We start from the raw sequence: 23,004 nt of genomic DNA, 5'->3' as shown, positions 1-23,004 counted from the left end.
CTTTGAGCCAGTTCTGTATCCAAATGGCTAGTTCTCCCTGTATTCAATGAGATCTAACCTTGCTAACCAGTCTCTCATGGGGAACCTTGTTGAATGCCTTACTGAAGTCCATATAGATCACAGCCACCACTCTGCCCTCTTCAATCCTCTTTGTAACTTCATCAAAAATCTCAATCATGATGAAAGGAGATCAACTGAATATTTTTTCTCATTCCTCAAAATATTTTTTTTTATTTATGGCATTCTAGCTAAGGCATCCTGCTAATTTATATATTCATTCTGTTCAAACTCCAGTTTTAATAGTAAATGCAGGTGACAAAGCAATGATTGCATGTGATATGTTACCATATTCTTTAAAATGTTGGAAAGCATTTCTAACTATGTGATTCACAGAGAATATTAAAAAGAAAGTTTCCTCAACTCTGACTTAATTTCACTTTACATTGGGTTAGAATAATGTGATCAAAAAAATGTGTGAAGGTTTTCTAACTGTGGTGTATTGCACCAAATGTAGACTTTCACAGTGAAACACATGAATAACTCTATCAGATGAAAGTATTCATTACATTTTTTCTTTTCTTCAAACCAGGTACTAAGGTGGGCTCAGTAACAGCTTCTGCTCCAAATCAAGGAGTCGGTGACAAGATTTATGCAATTCAAGAAGATGACGGGAATGGTCTCTTTGTTATTAATCCAGCTACCGGAAATTTTACCCTGACTCGTTCTTTAGACTTTGAGTCTGCAAAGTATTACATTCTCACTGTGAAAGTTCTGAGTACAGATGAGCAATTCAATTTGATTCGGGCTTACTTCAATGTGTTGGATATCAATGACAACCCTCCAGTGTTCCATCCTACTTCCTACAGTATTAACATAATGGAAAATGTCCCCATTGGCACCAGTATTTTAACCCTGAATATAACAGATGGTGATGAAGGTAAGATGTATAGAGGCTTCTTTCTCAGGTTTGTTTGTCTTTCTACTTCATATGACATTAATATGTGGACCTGCACGCTAAGACAAATTTTGCAACATACTTGCAACAAAGTTGTCAAGAGAGGGCAGTAACATCAATGAATAATTGCTGAAATGCATATACTTAACAAAAATAACAGCACATATGTTTTCGATAACAAAAGTTAATCCACTGCCTTTCTACTTGCAGTATGGTCTGAATCAGATTCTATTTCATAATCCAAAGTGATTCCTCATGCTGTATTCTTCTGTTTCATCATTCACATGTTAGATGAACAATGTGTCAACACGCACACAGGAATTTCACAAAAGCCACAAAACAATCATAACATCTCCAGGAAGTCACATCAAAGTCCAGGCACGTTTCGATTAATTGATCTGACAGATATCAATCACCTCATTCGTCACAATGTACTTTATTTCATTATTCTTGAATGGAATGTGGGTGTTGCTGGTAAGGCCAGCATATGATGCCTATTCCTAATTGTGCTTGAATTCTATGACTTGCTAGGCTATTTCAGAGGACACTTAAAAGTCAACCACATTCCACTGCATCTGAATTACATTGGGCCAGGCCATGTGAAAATTATCATCCCTAAAGAACATTAGTAATCATTACTACAGAAACCAGCTTCGAATTCCAGATTTTATTAATTTAAATTCCACCATTTGATTAGATTACCTACAGCATAGAAACAGGCCCTTCAGCTCAACAAGTCCACACCAACCCTCTGAAGAGCAACCCATCCCCCTTCCCCATATTTACCCCTGACTAATGCATCTAATACTATAGGCAATTTAGCCTGACCTGCACATCTTGGGATTGTGGGAGGAAACCCACAGACACAGGGAGAATGTGCAAACACCACACAGTCACCAAAGGTGGGAATTGAATCTGGGTCCCTGGCACTGTGAAGCAGCAGCACTAACCACTGAGCCACCATTCTTGTTAAGTTAGGATTTAAATCCACTTTCCCCAGAGCACTCACCTAGGTCTCTGGATTACAAGTCTCGTGGCCTCACTAGCTCACCATCTCCCTCACACATTTCATTACTAATTAATTAGTAAAGCACAGCATTCACTGAGCTCACCATCAAACTAATTCTACTCAATCAATAACTTTTCCTTGTTTGGTAATACCTGTATAATTAGGTGTCCACCCCACACCTAATAAAACTGCCCAATGATTGCATTGCAGTCCTGTAGACCTTCTTTCCAGAATGTTACATGGCTTTCAGAATGCACTTGTGCTTTCTTTTATTGTGCTGGATTGAGAACACAATAACTGTTGCTATGATGCTGCTTTCAGAGATTCCATGGTAGAATGGGAAAGATGTTCATCAAAACCTGAGGGGATGACTATTGACCATATTAGTACTTAAACAATAACATGAACATCGTATTTTTTATTAAACTATTAATACTTAAAGGGAACATAGGTAAAATTCAAAAAAACACCCACCCTCGATAGCAATCTTAGAAAAGGCAAATAAAACTTGCTCTCACTCTAAATTTTATAGTACCAAGTTTAAACATTGACATAATCAGATAGTGACTTGAAAGGTTGAAGCTGGCATAGTTCCAAGAGTGATACCAAGACTGAGCTCAGTGTGGAAACCTGCCAATGACTCTGCTAAAGTTTATGGTTTGTGTTCCACCTACTCTGTAAGAAATGCTATTGTGACAAATTCCATTATATAAAAACTTTTAGGCCTCTTTGACAAAAAAGAACTTGCATTTGTTTACTGCTTCTAGTCTACTGAGATGCCCCCCAGAGTTCTACACGGGAGCATTATCAAACAAAATATAAGGAAATATTCAGACAGATGACTCAATACTTCACACTGATATACAAGTTTCTTGATATAAGTCGGATCTTATTGTGATTATGTGATAATGGTAGGAATACCTCATCCACTTGGAGGGCATTGGGCAGGTTCAATTGAGGCATTTAAGAAGGAATTGGTACATTACCTGAAAAGTGAGAACGTGCAGGGTTAGAGAGGGAAGTTCAGAAACTGGCTCTAGGTGAATTGCTCATTGAGAGACCCAGTGCAGAAATGCTAGATTGAATGACCATTTTTAAAATTCATTCATGAGCCATGGCTATCAGTGGCTGGCCAGCATTTATTGCTCATCTCTTGAGAAGGTAGTGAGCTGTTTTCTTGAACTGCTGCTGACCATAGACCCACATTGCTATTAGGGAGTGGATTTCAGAGTTTTGACCTAATACCACTGAAGGAACAGTGATATATTTCCAAGTCAGAATGGTGAGTGGCTTGGAGGGGAATTTGCAGGTGATGGTGTTCCCATATATCTGCTGCCCTTATCCTTCTAGATGGAATTGGTCATAGATTTGGAAGGTGCTGAATTAGAATCCCTACTGTGTGGACACAGGCTCTTCAGCCCAACAAGTCCACACCGACCCTCTGAAGAGTACCCTACCCAAATCCATTCCCCTACATTTACCCATGACTCATGCATCTAACCTATACATCCCTGAACATTATGGGCAATTTAGCATTGCCAATTCACCTTACCTGCACATCCTTAGATTGTGGGAGGTAACTGAAGCACCCAGAGAAAACCCACGCAGACATGGGGAGAATGTGCAAACTCCACACAGGCAGTTGCCCGAGGCTGGAATCAAACCCAGGTCCCTGGTGCTGTGAGGCAGCAGTGCTAACCACTGAGCCACCAGGCCTTTGTAAATTTCTGCAATACACCTTGCAGATGGTGTACACTGCAACTTGTGAGAGTTGATTGTGGACAGAGTGAATGTGATGCCAGTCAAGTGGACTGCTTTGTCATGGATGGTGTCAAGCATCTTGAGTGTTGTTAGAGATGTAGGCATCTAGGCAAGTGGACAGTATTCCATCTCACTCCTGACTTATACATTGTGTATGTTGAACAGGCTTTTGAGAGTTAGGAGGTGAGTTATATGCTGCAGGATTGCTAGCCTTTGACCTGTTCTTGTAGTCACTCTATGTACTTGACGCATCCAGTTGAGTTCAGGTCAATGGTAACAACTAGGATATCAATTGTGCAGGATTCAGTGATGTAACATCATTGAATGCCAACAGATGATAGTTAGATTCTCTCTTGTTGGAGATGGTCATTGTACTGGCAAATGTTACTTGCCAAGTTCAGGCAAGTCTGGGTAGTGTCCAGCTCTTGTTGCATTTGAACATGGGCTGCTTCAGTATCTGAGGAGTTGCGAATGCTGCTGAACATTGTGCAATCATCAGCAAACATCTTCACGTCTGAGCTTATGACGGAGGAGAGGTCATTGATGAAGCAGCTGAAGATGGTTGAGCCTGGGACACTACCTGAGGAACCCCTGCAGAGACGTCCTGGAGCTGAGATGACTGACCTCCAACAATTACAACCTTCCTTCTATGACTTCAACCAGTGGCGAATTTTCCCCTTGATTCCCATTGACTGCAGATTTTCTAGGAATCCTTGATGCCACACTCGGTCAAATGTGCCCTTCATGTTGGGACAGTCCCTCAAATCTCACCTCTGGAATTCAGCTCTTTTGTGCATATTTAAACAAAGGCTATAACGAGGTCAGGAAGTGAGTGGCCCTGGTGGAACCCAAGCTGGACATCACTGAGCAGGTTATTGCTGAGCAGGTGGGAAATATTTCACACGATCATGCAACTGTACTGGAGAGCTTGGCTAGGTGGGGGCAACAGGTTCTGGAGCACAAGTCTTCAGTACTATTACCAGAATGTCACCAGGGCCTGTAGCTTTTGCAGAATCCAGTGCCACAAGCCCTTCCTTGATATCACATGGAGGGAATTGAATTGGTGACAAACTGGAACTTGTGACGCTGGAGACCTCTGTCAGAGGCCAAGGTGGATCATCCAGTTGGCACTTTTGGCTGATGATTGATGTGAGTGCTTTAGCCTTATCTTTTGAATTGATGTGCTGGTCTCCCTGCTGATTGAGGATGGAGATATTTGTACAGTCTTCTCCTCCAATGAGTTGTTTAAATTTTCTGAATGGTACCAAAGAAGAGTCAGATTGGACTTGAAATGCTAACACCTTTTCTCTTTCAATTGATGCTGCTAGATCTGCTGAGCTTCTCCAGCAATCTCTGTGTTTGTTTTTGATCCCCTGGCTTAGTGGTAATATAGAGGAAGGGATGTGTTGGGCCACCAGGTTTCAAATTGTGCTGGAGTACAATTTTGCTGCTGTTGATGGCCCACAGCACCGCATGGATGCCCAGTCTTCAGCTGCTAGATCTGTTCCAAGTCTGTTCCATTTAGCACAGTGATGGTGCCACGCCACATGATGGAGGATATTCTCAATGTGAAGATGGGACTTTGTCTCCACAAGGATATGCGGTAGTCACTCTCACTTATACGTAAATAGACAGATTCATCTGCACCTGATGCCATGATATTTCATGATGTCCAAGGTCAATTTTGAGGATTGAAAATGTGTTGCTGGAAAAGTGCAGCAGGTCAGGCAGCATCCAAGGAACAGGAGATTCGACGTTTTGGGCATAAGCCCTTCTTCAGGAATGAGGAAAACCACTCCGGCCTATCACCCTCACCATGACCTCCTTCCACCTATCACATCTCCAACGCCCCGAGGAAAAAGTGAGGACTGCAGCTGCTGGAGATCAGAGCTGAAAATGTGTTGCTGGAAAAGTGCAGCAGGTCAGGCAGCATCCAACGAACAGGAGATTTGACGTTTCGGCATAAGCCCTTCAGGAATGAGGAAAGCCACTCCGGCCTATCACCCTCACCTAAACCTCCTTCCACTTATTGCATCTCCAATGCTCCGGGGCGTTGAGGATTCCCAGGCAATTCACTCCTGACTGTATACCACTGTGCCAGCACGTCTTCTGGGCCTATCTGCCCAATGAAAGTGATAGCGATTTCCAGGACATTGTCTGTATGGTATGATCCCATGCATTTGACTAAGTAAGCTTGACTAGTCTGTGAGACAGCTCTCCCAATTTTGGCACTGGTTGTCAGATGTGAATAAGGAGCACTTTGCAGGTTTGACAGGGTTGTGTTCACTGTTGTTGTATCTGGTGTCTAGGTCAGTAGCAGGTGGTCCATCCAGTTTCATTCCTTTTTTGAGACTTTCTACTGATTGGTACAACTATGTTCCCATTTCAGTCAGCCACATTACTGTGGGTGTGGAATCACTGTATGCCAGACTAGTCAAGAACAACAAAGGCATGAAAATGCTAATGTGGGGTACTAATGAACCAGGTAAATTTCTACTGTCAATTGGAACTGGTTTATTGTTGTTATTAATAAACTTTTATTTATTGAATTGTAATTCCACCATCAAACTTCATGAGACTCAAACCTAACCCCAGAACGTTACCCAGGTCTCTTGGTTATTAATCGAGTAACACCACTATGCCAACATCTCCCTAAAAGTTGAAATGCAAGACCTTCTGACTTTGGGTCATAAATCGGAACTCCTTATCTCACTATGATGATGTCATTGTTAAGGAGGGTAGTGACATCGTAGAGACTTGCATTGAACATAGGTCTGAGTTTGGGTGTGTGCTCGTCCCAATGATAGCACTGTGAAATATGAACTGAGCACTTTCTGGGTTCACAACACACTCGGAAGGATTCAGGTTTAGTTTATTCCTGTGCTGAGAGTGCGCAACAGAAGTGAAGGTGCAAACTTTTTGTGAGAAAAATTAAATTATGACATTTCCTGACTTTTTGGAGCCAAGAAAGATCTGACAGAGTACAATGGGGAAATTCTCTTCACTTATCTTTATTCTTCTTACTGCACTTCCAAAACAAATTAACTGCTCATTTTGCTCACCGCTGCCATTGGTTGCTGTTCTTTGGACATTTGTCTGTCATGATAGATAAAATGTGATTTTGTAACCAAATTATTTGGTGCAAAGTGCTTCCCATGCCCTAAAGAAATGGAAGTTATTTTATAAAAGTGCAACTTCTTCTGCTAAAGGTTGTAAGGAACTTGTCCCTCCCTGGGCATGAGCAATGGCAGGGTAGGTAGAAACATACAGAGATTGAAAAAAAAATCAGAAAACTCAAACTTCTGTAATTTTCCATTTAAACCTTAAGTGATCACTTTGGAATCTGCCGTTGATGGAAACTATCTTGTAGCCATGCGTCAACTTGCCTAATTTCTACAGCACTTGCAGATGGAATTTAATCCTGAAAAGTGTGAAGTAAAGCATTTTGGGAGAATTAGCAGGACAAGGAAATGCATGATGAATAGCCAGACTCTGGCTAGTACTGAGGATCAGCAGTAATTTGGTTTGCACATCCATAGACATCAGGACAGGTGGTTATGGGGCATACGGGAGACCAACCTTTCTTATTTGAGGCTTTGGAATACAAGAGCAAAGAGGTTACAATGAAAGTGTATAGGATATTGATCAGGCTACAGTTGGAATTCTGTGTACAATTGTTGTCATCACACTATAGGAAAATGCCATTAAACTGGAGAGGGTGCAGAAGAAATATACCTGGATATGGCCAAGGCTGGAGCTAGTCAGATTTGAAGAGAGACTAGATAGACTTGAATTATTCTCATTTGAGCAGAGAAGGCTTAGGGGGAATCCTGACTGAGGTATACAAAAATATGATGGTCAGAGATAGAATAAATAGGAATAAACCTTTCCCCTTCGTAAACCTTTCCCCATGGGTCATAGATTAAAGGTAAGGGGCAAGAGCGAGTTTTAAGAAGATTTGTAGGTCAGGTTAAGGTGCTGGATGTAGGTTTGCTCACTGAGCTGTAAGATTCATTTCCAGACATTACCTACTAGGTAACATCTTCAGTGGGCCTCAGGCCTCATTTATATGATTCCTGCTTTTTATTTATATGTTTGGGTTTCTTTGGGTTAGTGTTGTTATTTCCTGTGGTGATGTCATTTCCTGCTTTTTCTCTTAGAGGATGGTAAATGGGATCTAACTCGATGTGTTGTTGATAGAGTTCCCGTTGGAATGCCAATTCTTCGAGGAATTCTCGTGCGTGTCTCTGTTTGGTTTGTCCTAAGTTGGCTGTGGTGTCCCAGTCGAAGTGGTGTTCTTCCTTATCTGTATGTAAGGATACTAGTGAAAGAAGGTCATGTCGTTTTGTGGCTAGTTGGTGTTCGTGTATCCTGGTGGCTAGTTTTCTGCCTGTAAGGTAAGGGGCAAGTGATTTTAGAGGGGTTTTAAGGAGGATTTAGTTTCAGCCAGAAGGTGATGAGTATCTGGAACCCACTGCCTGAAAGTGTGGTAGAGGCAAGAACCATCACTATGTTTGAGGAGCATTTATGTGAACAGTTATAGTACAGCAAGGGCCAAGTGCTGGGAAATGGAATTAAACTAAGTAGGTGTTTGTTAGCACAGATATGATGAGCTGAAGAAAGTCTTTTTGTTCTGAAATACTCCACGGCTCTGCGACTCTATGGCCCTTCCAATTTTAATCTCCTTCCCTGAGGAGCTCAATGGCACAAATTCTTTAGAGAGGGTAGTTAGTGGCTTCAGCTGACTAAATGCTTGTCCTGGCCTACACCCGACTACCTCTTCAAAAACACGTTGCTGCTTGTTCCATGGACACCATGTTTCTCAACGCTTCATCCACTCAGCTTTGACAAACCACCAGCCCAACCCATTGTCATGCCTTCTCACAGTCCAGTTGAGACCCTCATCAACCATTCAACAATTTATTTTGGAACTCAGGGACACTGAGGACTTGCGTGCTTCTGTCAGGTTCCTTTAAATGCAGCCACATACATTCATCTAATGCAACTCCACAAAATGCATCTAATGGCACTTAGCTTGCTTTCTTTGTGTTCACTTGTGTTCACTTTATGTTTACTTGAAGGTTGTCAGTCTCAGTATTGGTATTGGTATTTATTGCACAGGCTCTCCAGTGCTCAGCTGCTGCTACCACCCTCTGTGGTTTGCCCCTAGTTTTGAGTGCGCAAAGAGAGGGAGACAGCCTCTATCACAGTGTGGAACACTGAATAATCAAGGGAGTCACACTGGGCTACTTCATTGTGCCATATCTACAGCATGTGATCCAACCTTACATTGCAAATACAATGTATGCTGCAAGCAAATGGCCATGGGTGAAAGTTAAAGGGAAGCTGTCCTTTATGGGACAAAGGATGACTACAGTCAATCAAAAGTCATCACTGCAAGTCATGGGGCTCATCTGATCCTGGCCCAGGGGATTGGCCACAGTCAGTCAGACATCTAATCCTAGCAGAGTTCAGAAGCCCTGTGCTTGCTGTTTTGGGTTTGGGTTATTATCAGACCTGCAGTTCAAGTGCATTCATTGCAGGGATTATAAGTGGGTAAGCTAGCATGTTGTGGAGACATCAGACTGGAGGGTAACCCATGGTCAGCCTGGGTGTTTGGTTAGAAATGGGCAGGGACAATATTGTGGGAAGCACATAGAGTCTCAGGAAATTGAACAACTCAAGTCTGAGGATGGGCTTCATGGTACTGGGTCACTAAGGTAATTGTGATTGGATGGGGCAACTGGCGATTGTACAGTATGAGTCGAGAGTGTAGTGCTGGAAAAGCACAGCAGATCAGGCAGCATCTAAGGAGCAGGAGAATCGATGTTTTGAGCATAAGCCATTCATCAGGAATTGAAGCTTGTGGGTCGGGGCTGAGAGATAAATGAGAGGGAGGTGGGGTTGTGGGGAAGGTAGCTGGGAAAGCGATAGATGGATGAAAGGGGGGGAGAAGGTGATAGTTCGGGGGGGTAGTGACGGAGGGATCCAGAAGGTGGTGCCAAGTTAGAGGCTTGGTATTGGGATAATGTGGGGGGAAGGGAAATTAAGAAGCTGTTGAAATTCACGGTGATCCTGTGTGGTTGCAGGGTCCCAAGGCAGAATATGAGGCATTCTTCCTCCAGACATCGGGTGGTAATGGTTTGGCAGTGGAGGAGGCCCAGGACCTGCATGTTCTTGATGGAGTGGGAGGGGAAGTTGAAGTGTTCAGCCAAGGGGCAGTGGGGTTGGTGGGTGCGGGTGTCCCAGAGATGTTCTCTGCCTGAAATGTCAATTCTCCTGCTACTCGGATGCTGCCTGACCTGCTGTGCTTTTCCAGCACCACACTCTCGACTCTGAGCTTCAGCAACTGCAATCCTCACTTTCCGATAGTAGGGTAAGGCCTCATAATGAATAAGGTAGAACTGGAAGCTTCAAAAGGGAGATGATTTACATGGGCCAAATATCCCAGGAGGGTGTAGCACCAACAGAAACATGGAAATTTCCAAGGTCTTGGGATCTGGAGGTAAATTGGGCACACGAATAATTATAGATGGGAAACAGAAATAGAAGGGAGTAGAAAGGTCACTGAGGCCAGAGGGACAGCGACACTGAAGGGAACATTAAGGGTGGGGGAAGTTCATACATCACAGGCAAGACCTGCAAGTTGCTCACACTGAAATGAAATTGGAATTTTAACACGCCAGACTGAAAGTCAGCTGCATAGTAACCCTCAGAATGACTGACATCGCATGCAGCATAGTCGGGTAAGGTACAGGTTCCTCCATCAGAGGCAGAATAAAACCTTTGGAATTTGAGGTTCTGCCAGGGAAAATTGCAGCAATTGCATCTTTCAGTGATGCCAACTATCTGGCTTCAATTTGCATTCATTTATTGTTAAAAAAGGCTCTTTTAGCGCAAAAGTAGTGCCCCTTCCTCTGAGCCAGGAGTGTCAGGTCCAGGAAGACGGTCTGACTAGGTTGATTAAAGAAAATCTAGATCACTTATTATTCTACAATGCACATTCACAACAATGATCTTAAGAAGTCATAACCATTACATTGTGTGTACTATTCCCTTCTTATCATGTCAGCTAAGCAAATGGAATCAGCCAAAGGCAGTTAAACATGGCATTTGAAGTTTCCAATTCACAAATACATTTCATAACTCACACTGGAAGACAACATATTCACAAACTGAATTGTAGGTATTCAAGGAAATGGTGTGTGGAAAGCAGCCTTTTTTGAGGATGGGAGATTCTATCCCCATGGCTTACTGAAAGAATTCAACTTCCCTAACGTAACATGAAAAATGTAGTTATGCAACATTTGCTTGGATTTGACACTCCTCAAGGCTCTTTATGAAGACCTGACAATGACCTCCTTGGGAATCTTCCATGTCACACTGTGTGAGGACAAGACATTGGACTTCAGCATGATGAATGAGAGGGATCAGGCCGTCCTTCAATAATGTTCAATCATTTTTCTAAACTTCCTCACAGATCATGGGCGGCACGGTGGCACAGTGGTTAGCACTGCTGCCTCACAGCGCCTGAGACCCGGGTTCAATTCCCGACTCAGGCGACTGACTGTGTGGAGTTTGCACGTTCTCCCTGTGTCTGCGTGGGTTTCCTCCGGGTGCTCCGGTTTCCTTCCACTGTCCAAAGATGTGCGGGTCAGGTGAATTGGCCATGCTAAATTGCCCGTAGTGTTAGGTAAGGGGTAAATGTAGGGGTATGGGTGAGTTGCGCTTCGGCGGGTCGGTGTGGACTTGTTGGGCCGAAGGGCCTGTTTCCACACTGTAAGTCTAATCTAATCTAAAATCATCTTCCCACGCATTTCATGCGGAGATCTTCATGGCCTACCTTCAACAAAGTAACAGCGTTTACTTTGTCAGTAAGCTCAGCAAGAACTGTAACCTCTAGCAGCTGCTGCATAGCCTCAGAGGTAGAGGTAGCAGGTGAAGATCTACCAAGAAGGTAGGGGGGAAGGAGACACAGCATCTATAAGCCTCACTGTCACTTTCTTCAATTCTCTGATTGACAATGCAGGCACCGATTAAGAATATCTCAGATATTATCACCAAACTGTGACATCTGCTGGAGCAGGAAGTGCAATCAGAAGGACTGGGTGGCAATCCTATCCCACTATGGACTGCATCCCTATTGTTTAGAGAGAGTAACCTATTTCCAGACTGCAGAGTTTGCTAACTGAAAAGGCTTCCATCTCCATCAATGTTTAAATTATGTGACCATCAATGTCAAATTTTGGAGTTCTGCATTAAATATCTCAGGGCTGTCCAATGTCCTCAGGCCATACCAACATAGCTTCTGGGAGACAATGGATCATAGATATCCCTTGCACAGAAAAGGGTCTATAGTCTATTCTATTCCTGCTGGTCAAAAACAACCATCTAATGATTCTAATCCCATTGTCCAGCACTTGGCCCACAGCCTTGTAAACCTTGACATTGCTTTTTAAATGTTAAAAGGGTCTCAGTCTCTACCATTTTTACAGGCATGGAGTTTGAGGCCCCTACAACACCGGACAATCTTCTGCCCCTTTCCTTATATCTATATCTCCTGGTCATTGATCCCTTCAGCAAGAGGAAAAGCTCCTTCTTGTCTACTTCATCTTTGTCCCTCATGGACCTTCTCCAAACATGGATCATAAAACCTTTATGTAACCATCAGCCTGATGCAAAATGAAGACACAGTACTGCTCATGCTTTGACCAGGGCCTTAGTAGAACAGATCATACAGCTCTTTAAGATGGGGTTTGACCTCTGGACTGCTCTGGTAGAGCTTTGCAGTATAACCCAGAAAGGCGGTCCTGCATCACTGTCACATGCTTCACAACTGGAACTAACAAAGTGGGGATATCCTGGATGCAGATGAACTGGGGAATCGACAGGAGACTCGATAGTTAGGGGAAGAACGGGAGGTTCTGTGGTCTCCTGGGTGTCGGAGTCCAGGATGTCTAGCAGCAGCTGCAGAATGTTCTCAAGGAGGAGGGTGAGCAGCCAGAAGTCATTGTACACTTTGGCATAAATGACATAGGTAGAAGTAGGGATGAGGTCCTGCCGACTGATTATAGAGAGCTAGGAAAAAAGTTAAAAAATGAGGACCTCGTCGATGGTAACCTCCGGATTACTTCCAGTGCCATGTGCAAGTGAGGCAAAAAACAGGAGGATACGGTAAATAAAATTAAAAATCACACAAAACAGGTTATAGTCCAACAGGTTTATTTGGAAGCACTAGCTTTCAGACTGCTGCTCCTTCATCAGGTGATTGTAGAGAATAAGATTGTAAGACGCAGAATTTATAGCAAAGGTTTACAGTGTGATGGAACTGAAATTATATACTGTAAAAGACCTAGATTGTTTGTTAAGTCTCTCATCTTTCAGAATGACCATGTTGATTTCAGCTCTTTCATATGTAAATCACAGAAACTTTTTTAAAGTTAAATTTTCAAGTGAATTTTAACAATTGGCGTTATGTTGGCCCAGATAATGCATTGAAGATGTGAGCTGCCCTGTGTGAGACTGTCTGTGCCACAATATTCAGACTAATTCTCATCTAAAAGATGGATTTACAGAATCTTATATGGATTCATGCAGTTTTTGAGCAAAATAAAATGTAATTCTGCAAGGGAGTATGAGATAGCCTTGGCTGTGAACATTAGGGTGAATCCAAAGAGGCTGTTTAAGTATATTTAAGGAAAAAGAATAACTAGAGAGAGAATAGAGCTGAAAATGTGTTGCTGGAAAAGCACAGCAGGTCAGGCAGCATCCAAGGAGCAGGAGATTCGACGTTTTGGGCATAAGCCCTTCTTCATGCCCGAAATGTCAATTCTCCTGCTCCTTCGATGCTGCCTGACCTGCTGCACTTTTCCAGCAACACATTTTTCAGCTCTGATCTCCAGCATCTGCAGTCCTCACTTTCTCCTAGAGAGAGAATAGGATCTCTTGAGGACCAAAGTGGACATGTATGTGTAAAACCGCAAGTGATAGAAAAGGTCCTCAAGGAATATTTCTCCTCTGTGTTTACCTTGGAGAAAGACATGAAGACTTGGGAACTTGGGGAAGTTAGCAGTCACATTTTGTGGACAGTCCATATCACAGTAAAGGAGGTGTTGGACATATTAGATGGATAATGCATGAAGGTGGATAAATCTCCTGGTCCTGACCAGATTTATTCACAAACATTGCAAGAGGCTAGAGAGGAAATTGTGGGGGCCAATAGTGGGAAAAAGGATCAAGAAATGGCAAATAGAGATTAATATAGCTAAGTGTGAGATCTTGCATTTTGGAAAGTCGAATCAAGATAGGAGTTTCATAGTGAATAGTAGGGCCTTACAGAGTGTAGTGGAACAGAGGGACCTTGGAGTTCAGGTGTATAGTTCTCTGAAAGTGGAGTCACAGGTAGAGAGGGCAGTGAAGAAGGCTTTTGGCACACTGGCCTTTACTAGTCAGGGCATTGAGTACAGAAGTTGGCAAGTTATACAGAATGTTGGTGTGGCCGCACTTGGAGTATTGCGGTTAGGCTTAATCGCCTTGCTATAGAAAAGATACTATTAAACTGGAAAGAATGCAGAAGAAATTTGCAAGGATGTTGTCAGGACTCAATGGCCTGAGGTTGGGCTAGGACGTTTTCTTTAGGGTGTAAGACACTGAGGAGGAATCTTAAGAAGTGTATAAGATCATGAGAGCCATGGAAAGGGTGATTGCACTCAGTCTTTTTCCCAGGGTTGGGCAATCAAAGACTAGAGAGCATCATTTTAAGGTTAGAGGAGAAAGAGTAAAAGGGAACCTGAGGGGCAACCTTTTTACATAGAGGGTGGTACACATATGGAATGTGCTGCCAGTGGAAGTGATTTAGGCGGCTATGTTAACAACATTTAAAAGGCATTTGGACAAATACACGGATAGGAAAGGCTTGGAAAGATATAGGCCAAGTGCAGGGAAATGGGGTTAGTACAGGTGGACATTTTGGTTGGCATGGACCAGTTTGGGCCAAAGGGCCTGTCTCCGTGCTGTAGGACTCTATGACTCTATGGTAGCAATCTTTTGATAATGGTATCATTGACTTTGAGATAGCCTCTTTCTAACCTGCTTTCAGGATGAATGAACTAGATTCGGACTTCATTTAATTGTCCAATATTTTGTTGATAATCTAGCAAGCAGCTTAGTACAAAGAATATGTGGGCCTTATTTTTTTTAATCAGTTTGGACGTTTTAATTTACCAGCTAAATGACTCATCATCCGTCTGATTACACAATTGACATTTTTGGTTGATCTGACTTTCGGGTATCTGCTTATTTCATTTCATACTAGTATCGGTCAGTGAGACAATGTACTGGCATCGCATGGCACCAAGGTTAAGTCACTGTTTAGGCTGCTCTTGGGATTTCACATCTGAATACTTTGCAGTGAAATTTTCTCACAATTGCCAGCAGCTTGAGAGAAATCCTGTGAAATCTCCTTTTGACCTTTCCCTCATCGATAACCCTTCAATGTTTTGAGGTGTGAACAGACGGTTAAGTTGCCCTGGAATGCTTGACAATCCCTTAGGATGGTCCTGAACTTGTGTGAGTCAGTGATTTATGTAGCTCCTCTGTCTGATCAAAACACTAAGAGTGCACACACATAAGCTGTCCCAACCTTGAATGGCAGTGTGCTGCCTGAAAAAGCTGAAATATAGAATTAAACGTTCCTTCCAGAGATGTGTGAAATCATAATCCTGTACTTTCCCTCACAAACTGAATGTAAGTGTGGAATGGTGTGTGCAGGCTAGCTTCTATCACAATCTTGCACAGTGTTCTTTTGTCATTTGTTCATGGGATGTAGGCATCTTTGGGTGGGCTGGCGTTTATTACCCATTCCTTATGGGACTCAAACTGAGTGACATGCTAGGCCATTTCAGCTAAAAGTTAAACACTTTGCTGTGGACCAGAACAGGTAAGAATAGCAGATTTGCTTCCCTTAAGGACATTAGAGAACTAAACCTTTTTTTCAATGACAACTGACAATGGTCACATGCTCACCATTAAACTAGCTTTTAATTCCAATTTTTTTTGGTTAAAGTTAAATTTCACCAGTGTCAGGAATGTGCTCATCAGATTGTACTGGGTAAAAACAATGCTCGGCAGAGTGGGAGGGGGAGTTGAAATGTTGGGCCACGGGGCGGTGTGGTTGATTGGTGCGGGTGTCTTGGAGATGTTCCCTAAAGTGCTCTGCTAGGAGACGCCCAGTCTCCCCAATGTAGAGGAGACCGCATAGGGAGCAACGGATACAATAAATGATATTAGTGGATGTGCAGGTAAAACTTTGATGGATGTGGAAGGCTCCTTTAGGGCCTTGGATAGAGGTGAGGGAGGAGGTGTGGGCACAGGTTTTACAATTCCTGCGGTCATCAGATTGTACTCCCAAGCCTAAGAGTATGCACAGAGGTGCAAGTCTCTGAGCTGGTGGAAGGTGCAGGTGAAAACCATGTTGGTGCATCCTCTGGGCTTTCAGTTGTTTCCTCATTAGAGTAGGAAGAGGAGATGAAGTTAGCTTCTTCCTGGTGAAAGTTAGCTTGTGCTGGTGATACCTGTGTAAGAGAAGAGATGGGATTTGTTGTTAAAGATGGATAAAAGCTTGTGCAGTTTAGGAATAAGGTATTAATGGGAGAGCAGTACAGCACAACACAATGAAGCCTTCCGGGTTGGCTGCCTTGCTGTCTCTCTGTCCTGGCATGAATGTCTGCTCTCTTCTCCGACTTGATGAAAAATGTGCACCTCATGTGGATTGAGGAGTTTGATAAAGACCCCTCTGTCATCTGTCTTGATCCTTTAGACCGCATTATGGGCCAGTTTTGCTTGTAATGAGACAAAGGGGAGGACTGAGTAAGATAAAAGTGGTCTGCGCCCTCTAGCCTCCTCCTCCACCGTATTTAATGAAGTTCATATTAGTAGTGGGAAGGGAGGGAGGATTGTCATCAACATTATAATGCCTGTCCATCTCGTCAACAAAATAGTGTGCAAGATTCCATCCAGAGTCGGATGGGGGGAAAATTGAACATTTAGCAGGAGCATGTTCCTTTCACACTGTATCAATCATTATGGATAACAATGACAATACTTTCAATTCCTATTTCTATGAATGTTTAATGCTGCTATAGTTGCCTGTGCAGAGGAAACAAAGTCTTTACCGGCAGGTTGTGTCTCTCACTTTGGTTTATTCATGTTTGGATACTGGAATGGGTAACTATTCATTCACATTAAAAGGAAATCTTGCTTGCCTGACAGCTGCTGGTGTGACTCACTCCTCCTCCTTAGCCTTTGAACACTATTTTTACAGCAACCTTATGCATATCCGGACCTCACAAGTGACATTAGCACCATCACCGTTTGTGTCCAGAAATAACAGAATCTGAAAGGTAGTGTTTTCTGCTTTTGCTGGCCTCCACTTGTTAAGCATTAGTCAACAATGCAACCTGATCATTTGGATACAGAAATGTGAAATTAACGTAGCATGTATCTTTATCATATAGTGTATTAAATTGCAGTCTTTTTATAATGTAATAAAAATCTCTACCAAAATCACAAAAGCACCAGCTATGCAAACATCTATGATTAAGTATTCAGTTTCCAATTCTGATCTTCCAAGTTGACTATTTTTGACATGCCAGTAGAACTGCCTGTGCCTATTTGCATGTATCTTGTAATGATTGGGGATACACAATGTCCTAGAAAAACAATGAAAGTGACCAGTCAGAAGGAAATAAATCAGCTGAGGGATAAGTATAATGAAGTTGGAGTCAGTTTGGAAATGTTGAGTTTCAGTTACTTGCCCTATAAAACAAAGGCACAGTGAAACCCTTGTTTTCTTCTCATTTATTAAAACTTCTGTCAGACTGTATCTAATCCCAACAGTCACTGCATTAGAGATCAAATCAGTTTTCCTTTGTGTGAATCCAAGGAAAGTGATGGGACCAGATGGAGTACCACGCTGTGCACTCAGGACATACACAGATAAATCGGCAGAGGTCTTCTCAGACATCTTCAACCTCTCCCTGCAGCAGGCCACTGTCCCTGTCTGTTTCAAGCGGGCCAACATCATCCCTGTGCCTAAGAAGGCTCATGCGGCATGTCTCAATGACTACTGCCCAGTCGTCCTAACTTCAGGAATCATGAAGTGCTTTGAAAGGCTGGTCATGGCATTAATTCTCCACCACTCTTGACCTACTCCAATTTACCTATCGGACCAACAGACCCACGTCAGAACGACATATCACTTGCCCTTCACTTGTTCCTAGTACATCTTGACACCAAGAACAGCTGCATAAGAGTACTACTCATTGACTACAGTTCAGCCTTCAACAGTATTATCCCCTCGAGACTGATTACTGAACTTAGTGATCTCGGACTAAGCCCCACTCTCTGCAACTGGAACCTGTTTCCTGACCCACAGGTGACAATCTGTGAAGATTGGGGACAATAGTTCATCCTCACTAACAATCAACACAGGAGCCCCCCAGGGGTGCATACGAGCCCCCTACTGTACTCACTGTATACCCATGACAGCGTTGCTAAATACCAGACTAACGCCATTTACAATTGCACCGATGACATCACCACAGTCAGTCGAATCACATTTGGCGATGAAACAGATGGGAGGTGGAAGACCTGGAAAAATGGTGCGCTGAGAACAACCTTAATGCTGGCAAAACCAAGGAACTCATTATTGGCTTTCAGCGGGATGTTACTCATGCTCCCCTACACATTAACAGCACAGAGGTGGAATGAGTGGAGAGTGTCAAGCTCCTGGAAGTGGTCATCCACAACAAGCATTTTTGGACTCTTCATGCGGATGCACTGGTTACAAAGGCCCAACAAAATCTCTTCTTCCTCAGGCAGCTGAGAAAATTTGGCATGATGGCGAATACCCTTGCCAACTTTTATAGGTGTGAGCATTCTGTCTGGATGTGTCACTACCTGGTATGGCAATTGTACCATTCAAGATCGGAGACAGTTACAGAGAGTGGTGAACTCCGGCCAGACAATCACAAAGGCCAACGTCCCATCTATAGAATCCATCTACCAGGCCCGCTGTCAAGGAAAGGCCGCCAGCATTTTCAAAGATTCATCCCACCCTGGCGATGCTTTTCTACAAGCTCTACCATTGGGGAAAAGGTACAGAAGCCTGAACATATGCATCAGCTTTTTATTAACAGTTGCTACTCTACTCTTGTTAGAATACTGAATGGATTCACAAACCCTGAGCATTCGCCTGTACCTGTGTTTTGGTTTTTGCTGCTGTTTACCTATTATTCATTTATCTATGCTATTTAACTCTGTGATCTGGTTGTATTGCTCACAAGACAAAGTTTTTCACTAAGCCTCGGTACGCGTGACAATAAATTCAATTCAATTCAATTCAATAATCTGTAAATTGAATGCAGCTGTTGTCGTCAAATTTAAACTCAAAGAGAACAGTTTAATCCTATTGGGAGCAGGCCTGGCACAGTTTGATCAGTCATGTGCTTTCAAAAGCATATTAGTATTCCAGTATCGATCAGTTGCTGAGATCCTTTTAACTTTCATTTCCTCTTCCTTTGACTATACGACTTCTAGGAGCACCATGTTTGAGACTGGCTGCTGGTCTCCATCGCTTTTGAATGATGTCAGGTTGCTCTTTGTGCTTATGTGCTTTTTGAGCCACCTAGAAGTGGTGTCACTGCCACAGAAAGCAGTTGAGGCCAAAACTGTGAATGTTTTCAAGAAGGAGTTTGGTATAGTTCTTGCATGGGGAAAAAAAAAGGAACAAGGGTATTGAGTTAGACAACCAGCCACAATCATATCAATTAGATTCCCTACAGTGTGGAACCAGGTCCTTTGACCCAACAAGTCTACACTGATCCTCCGAAGAGTAACCCACCCAGACGCATTTCCCTCTGACTAATGAACCTAACACTATGAGCAATTTAGCCTGGCAAATTCACCTGACCTGCACATCTTTGGACTTGTGGGAAGAAACTGGAGCAAACCCCCACAGACACAGGGAGAGTGTGCAAATTCCACACAGGCAGTCGTCTGAGGCAGGAATCAAACCTGGGTTCTCAGTGGTTGAGGCAGCAGTACTAACCACTGAGCCACCGTGTCGCCTTGAATAGCTGGAAGGGCTGACTGGTCTGCTCTGATCCAACCTTTGAGGTGTAGCTGTTTTAGAGACATTGCTGTGGGTCTGGACTCTCATGACGGTCAGAAGGATGGCGGATTTTCTCCCCTGAAGATCATTAATAAACAAGAGCTATTGATGCTAGCTTTAACATTACACATTTATTCATCAAATTCCAACAGCTCTCATGAAAGAGATTTGAACCCAAGGCCCCAGGGAATTAACCTGGATCTTTGGATCATTAATCCATTGACATTCCCAAGACACCACCATCGCCTATATATAGAGATTGTTGATAGTCTTGCAGTGAAGTTTGGAATGGGTAGGAAATGCCCTGTATGAATGTTACATGAATGATTAAATGTTGTTTAATGTTTCTTATTTTGTTTGTTATCCAGGTCCAAATGCTGCTTTGACATTTAAAATAATCTCAGGGGATCTCTATGGGCAGTTTGCAGTTGACAGAAATGCTGTAGTTACAGTCGAAAAGAAATTAAATCGAGAACACCAATCTGTCTATGCTTTAATTGTGCAAGCTGTTGATCAAGCTCAATGTGATTCGACACGTTTCACAAGCAGTGCATGGATAACTGTGAAGCTCAATGATGTAAATGATAACACACCTGAGTTTAGAACTGTGGACACTATCTACATTCCAGAAGATACTTCCATTGGTTCAGTAATAATGACAGTTTCTGCTGTGGATCTGGATAGCGGGCTCAATGGCCAGATTGAATACTCTCTGCAGGAACTCACAAGGAACAAGTTTAGCATCAACACAACAAGTGGAGAACTTAGCATCATTGGAGATCTTGATAGAGAAGTAGTGGAAAGGGTTATGATAGATGTGATTGCTTCAGATAAAGGGGAGCCACCACTATCTTCTTCAATAAGCATTACAGTAATCATTACTGATGTTAATGACAACAGTCCTATCTTCACGGAAAACATTTATACTGTCACAGTGGATGAAAATATAGCTCGTGGCTCAGATTTGCTCATCGTTTCAGCTACTGACTCTGATGAAGGCAAAAATGGGCAAGTTCGATATGTTATTAACAGCAAGGACTTTTGCATTGATTCAGTCACGGGATTAATCTCAGTTTCTGGAAAATTGGATCGTGAAAAAACTCCATGGTGTTCCTTTGTGGTATTTGCGTTGGATGATGGAAAGAGTCCCAAGTCAGGGACAGCTACTGTCAATGTTATACTCAGGGATTTCAATGATTTTGTACCCATCATCCAGCCCATGCAAGTGACTTTTCATCTCATGGAGAATACAAGTACAGTTCCACAAATTGTGCATCAGGTATTTAGCAGGTTAACTTTTGAGAAATATCTTCTTTGTGTACTGTGGCAGCTATTTTGATTCTTAATATACTTGCCTTTATTTATATTTAATCAAACTAAAGAAAGTGATATTCAAGCCATGTGAAATCTATTTTAGCAATTACTGTATTGTCAGGCAAATTTCTGTAAAATTTCTGGTGTTGAAGTATACAATGATCTAGTCAGTTTCACCTCTGGTCAATTCCATCACAACTGCATATAAGAATTTATAGAGATCATCAAGCTGATAGGAAGTGGTTAGAGTGTCCAGCACTAAAGAGGTGCTAAATAGGTGCTGTGTTCATAAAAAATACTTATTTGAGAGTCTTTTTCTTTTTATTATGCACCTCCAGTGTAAATGAGACTTGAATCCAGACCTCCTACCTCAGGATTAGGGACATTACCACTGAGCCACAAAGGTCCACACGGGCTTGACATTTATATAAAAAAAATTAAACCAACATCAAATCACCCAAGTAATCAGCAATACAATAAATTAGGACACATGGCCACCAGGAATAAAGAAGGGTTGGAAGAGAGGTAAGGGATTAAATTAAAATGGATGAAGTCTGATTTCAGCATGAGTTTTGGTTCTAATTGTTTATTACCACAACTTGAACATGGATGGAGGAGCTAAAGGTGACAATTACAGGCTTAGCTCTCAAGTACTTATTTGTGGAGAGTATTTACAGGTTCCTCACACTCACTCCAATTAAGGTGTGGATATTTCTAATCGACCTATGCAACATGTTTTGATACATCTCTGGAGCAGGTGGGACTTAAACCCAGGCAAAAGTAAAGACTGCAGATGCTGGAAGTCAGAGTCCAGATTAGAGCGGTGCTGGAAAAGCATGGCAGGTCAGGCAGCATCTGAGGAGCAGGAAAATCAACCTTTCGGGCAAAAGCCCTTCATCAGGAATTAAGGGACTTAAACACAGGCCTTCTGGTCCAGAGGTAGGGACATTATCACTGCACAATAAGCACCCCCAATTAATGTGTGGACTCCATTGGCTAACTCACATCAGCTGACTTCGGTGTGGATTTGGAATCTAGTGAGCAGGGATTCTTGCACATATCTCTCTGGTGGCTGGAAATTTGTGAGGATATCCTTAAAGGAGAAGGAGTTCATATCCTCCTCTCCTCCGTTCTCCCTCTTCAACAGTAGCTGCTTCTGATCTAGGAGAAAGTGAGGACTGCAGATACTGGAGATCAGAGCTTACAAATGTGTTGCTGGAAAAGCGCAGCAGGTCAGGCAGCATCAAAGGAACAGGAGAATCGACGTTTCGGGCATAAGCCCTTCTTCAGGAATGAGGAGGGTGTGCCAAGCAGGCTAAGGTAAAAGGTAGGGAGGAGGGACCTGGGGGAGGGGTGTTGGGAATACGATAGGTGGAAGGAGGTTAAGGTGAGGGTGATAGGCCGGAGAGGGGGTGGGGGGGTGCGGGGAGATCGGGAAGACGATTGCAGCTCAGGAAGGTGGTGCTGAGTCCGAGGGTTGGGACTGAGAAAAGGTGGGGGGAGGGGAAATGAGAAAGCTGGAGAAATCTGCATTCGTCCCTTGTAGGTGGAAGATGAGGCGCTCTTCCTCCAGGCATGGTGTTGCCATGGTCTGGCGATGGAGGACGCCAAGGACCTGCATGTCCTGACGGAGTGGGAGGTGGAGTTAAAGTGTTGAGCCACGGGGTAGTTGGGTTGGTTGGTGTGGGTGTCCCAGAGGTGTTCTCTGAAACGTTCCGCAAGTAAGCGGCCTGTCTCCCCAATGTATAGGAGGCCACATCGGGAGCAGCGGATGCAGTAAATGATGTGTGTGGA

At 43.0% G+C, this 23,004-nt stretch overlaps 1 protein-coding gene across 1 annotated transcript in view; it reads left to right on the top strand.

Moving 5' to 3' along the window:
• The window catches only part of LOC132816950 (protocadherin Fat 4), a 135,780-nt gene that overhangs the window by 9,017 nt on the left and 103,759 nt on the right, over positions 1-23,004 (top strand). Inside the window, exons 2-3 of the mRNA XM_060826974.1 lie at positions 590-937; positions 20,265-21,175. Of these exons, the coding sequence (XP_060682957.1) occupies positions 590-937; positions 20,265-21,175 (1,259 nt within the window). The remainder of the gene's footprint in view (positions 1-589; positions 938-20,264; positions 21,176-23,004) is intronic.

The sequence above is a fragment of the Hemiscyllium ocellatum genome, chromosome 6, assembly GCF_020745735.1.
Source record: "Hemiscyllium ocellatum isolate sHemOce1 chromosome 6, sHemOce1.pat.X.cur, whole genome shotgun sequence".
NCBI classification, from domain to species: domain Eukaryota; kingdom Metazoa; phylum Chordata; class Chondrichthyes; order Orectolobiformes; family Hemiscylliidae; genus Hemiscyllium; species Hemiscyllium ocellatum.
Note: the sequence above shows the minus strand (reverse complement) of the source record. Positions and strands in the feature narration are given on the sequence as shown.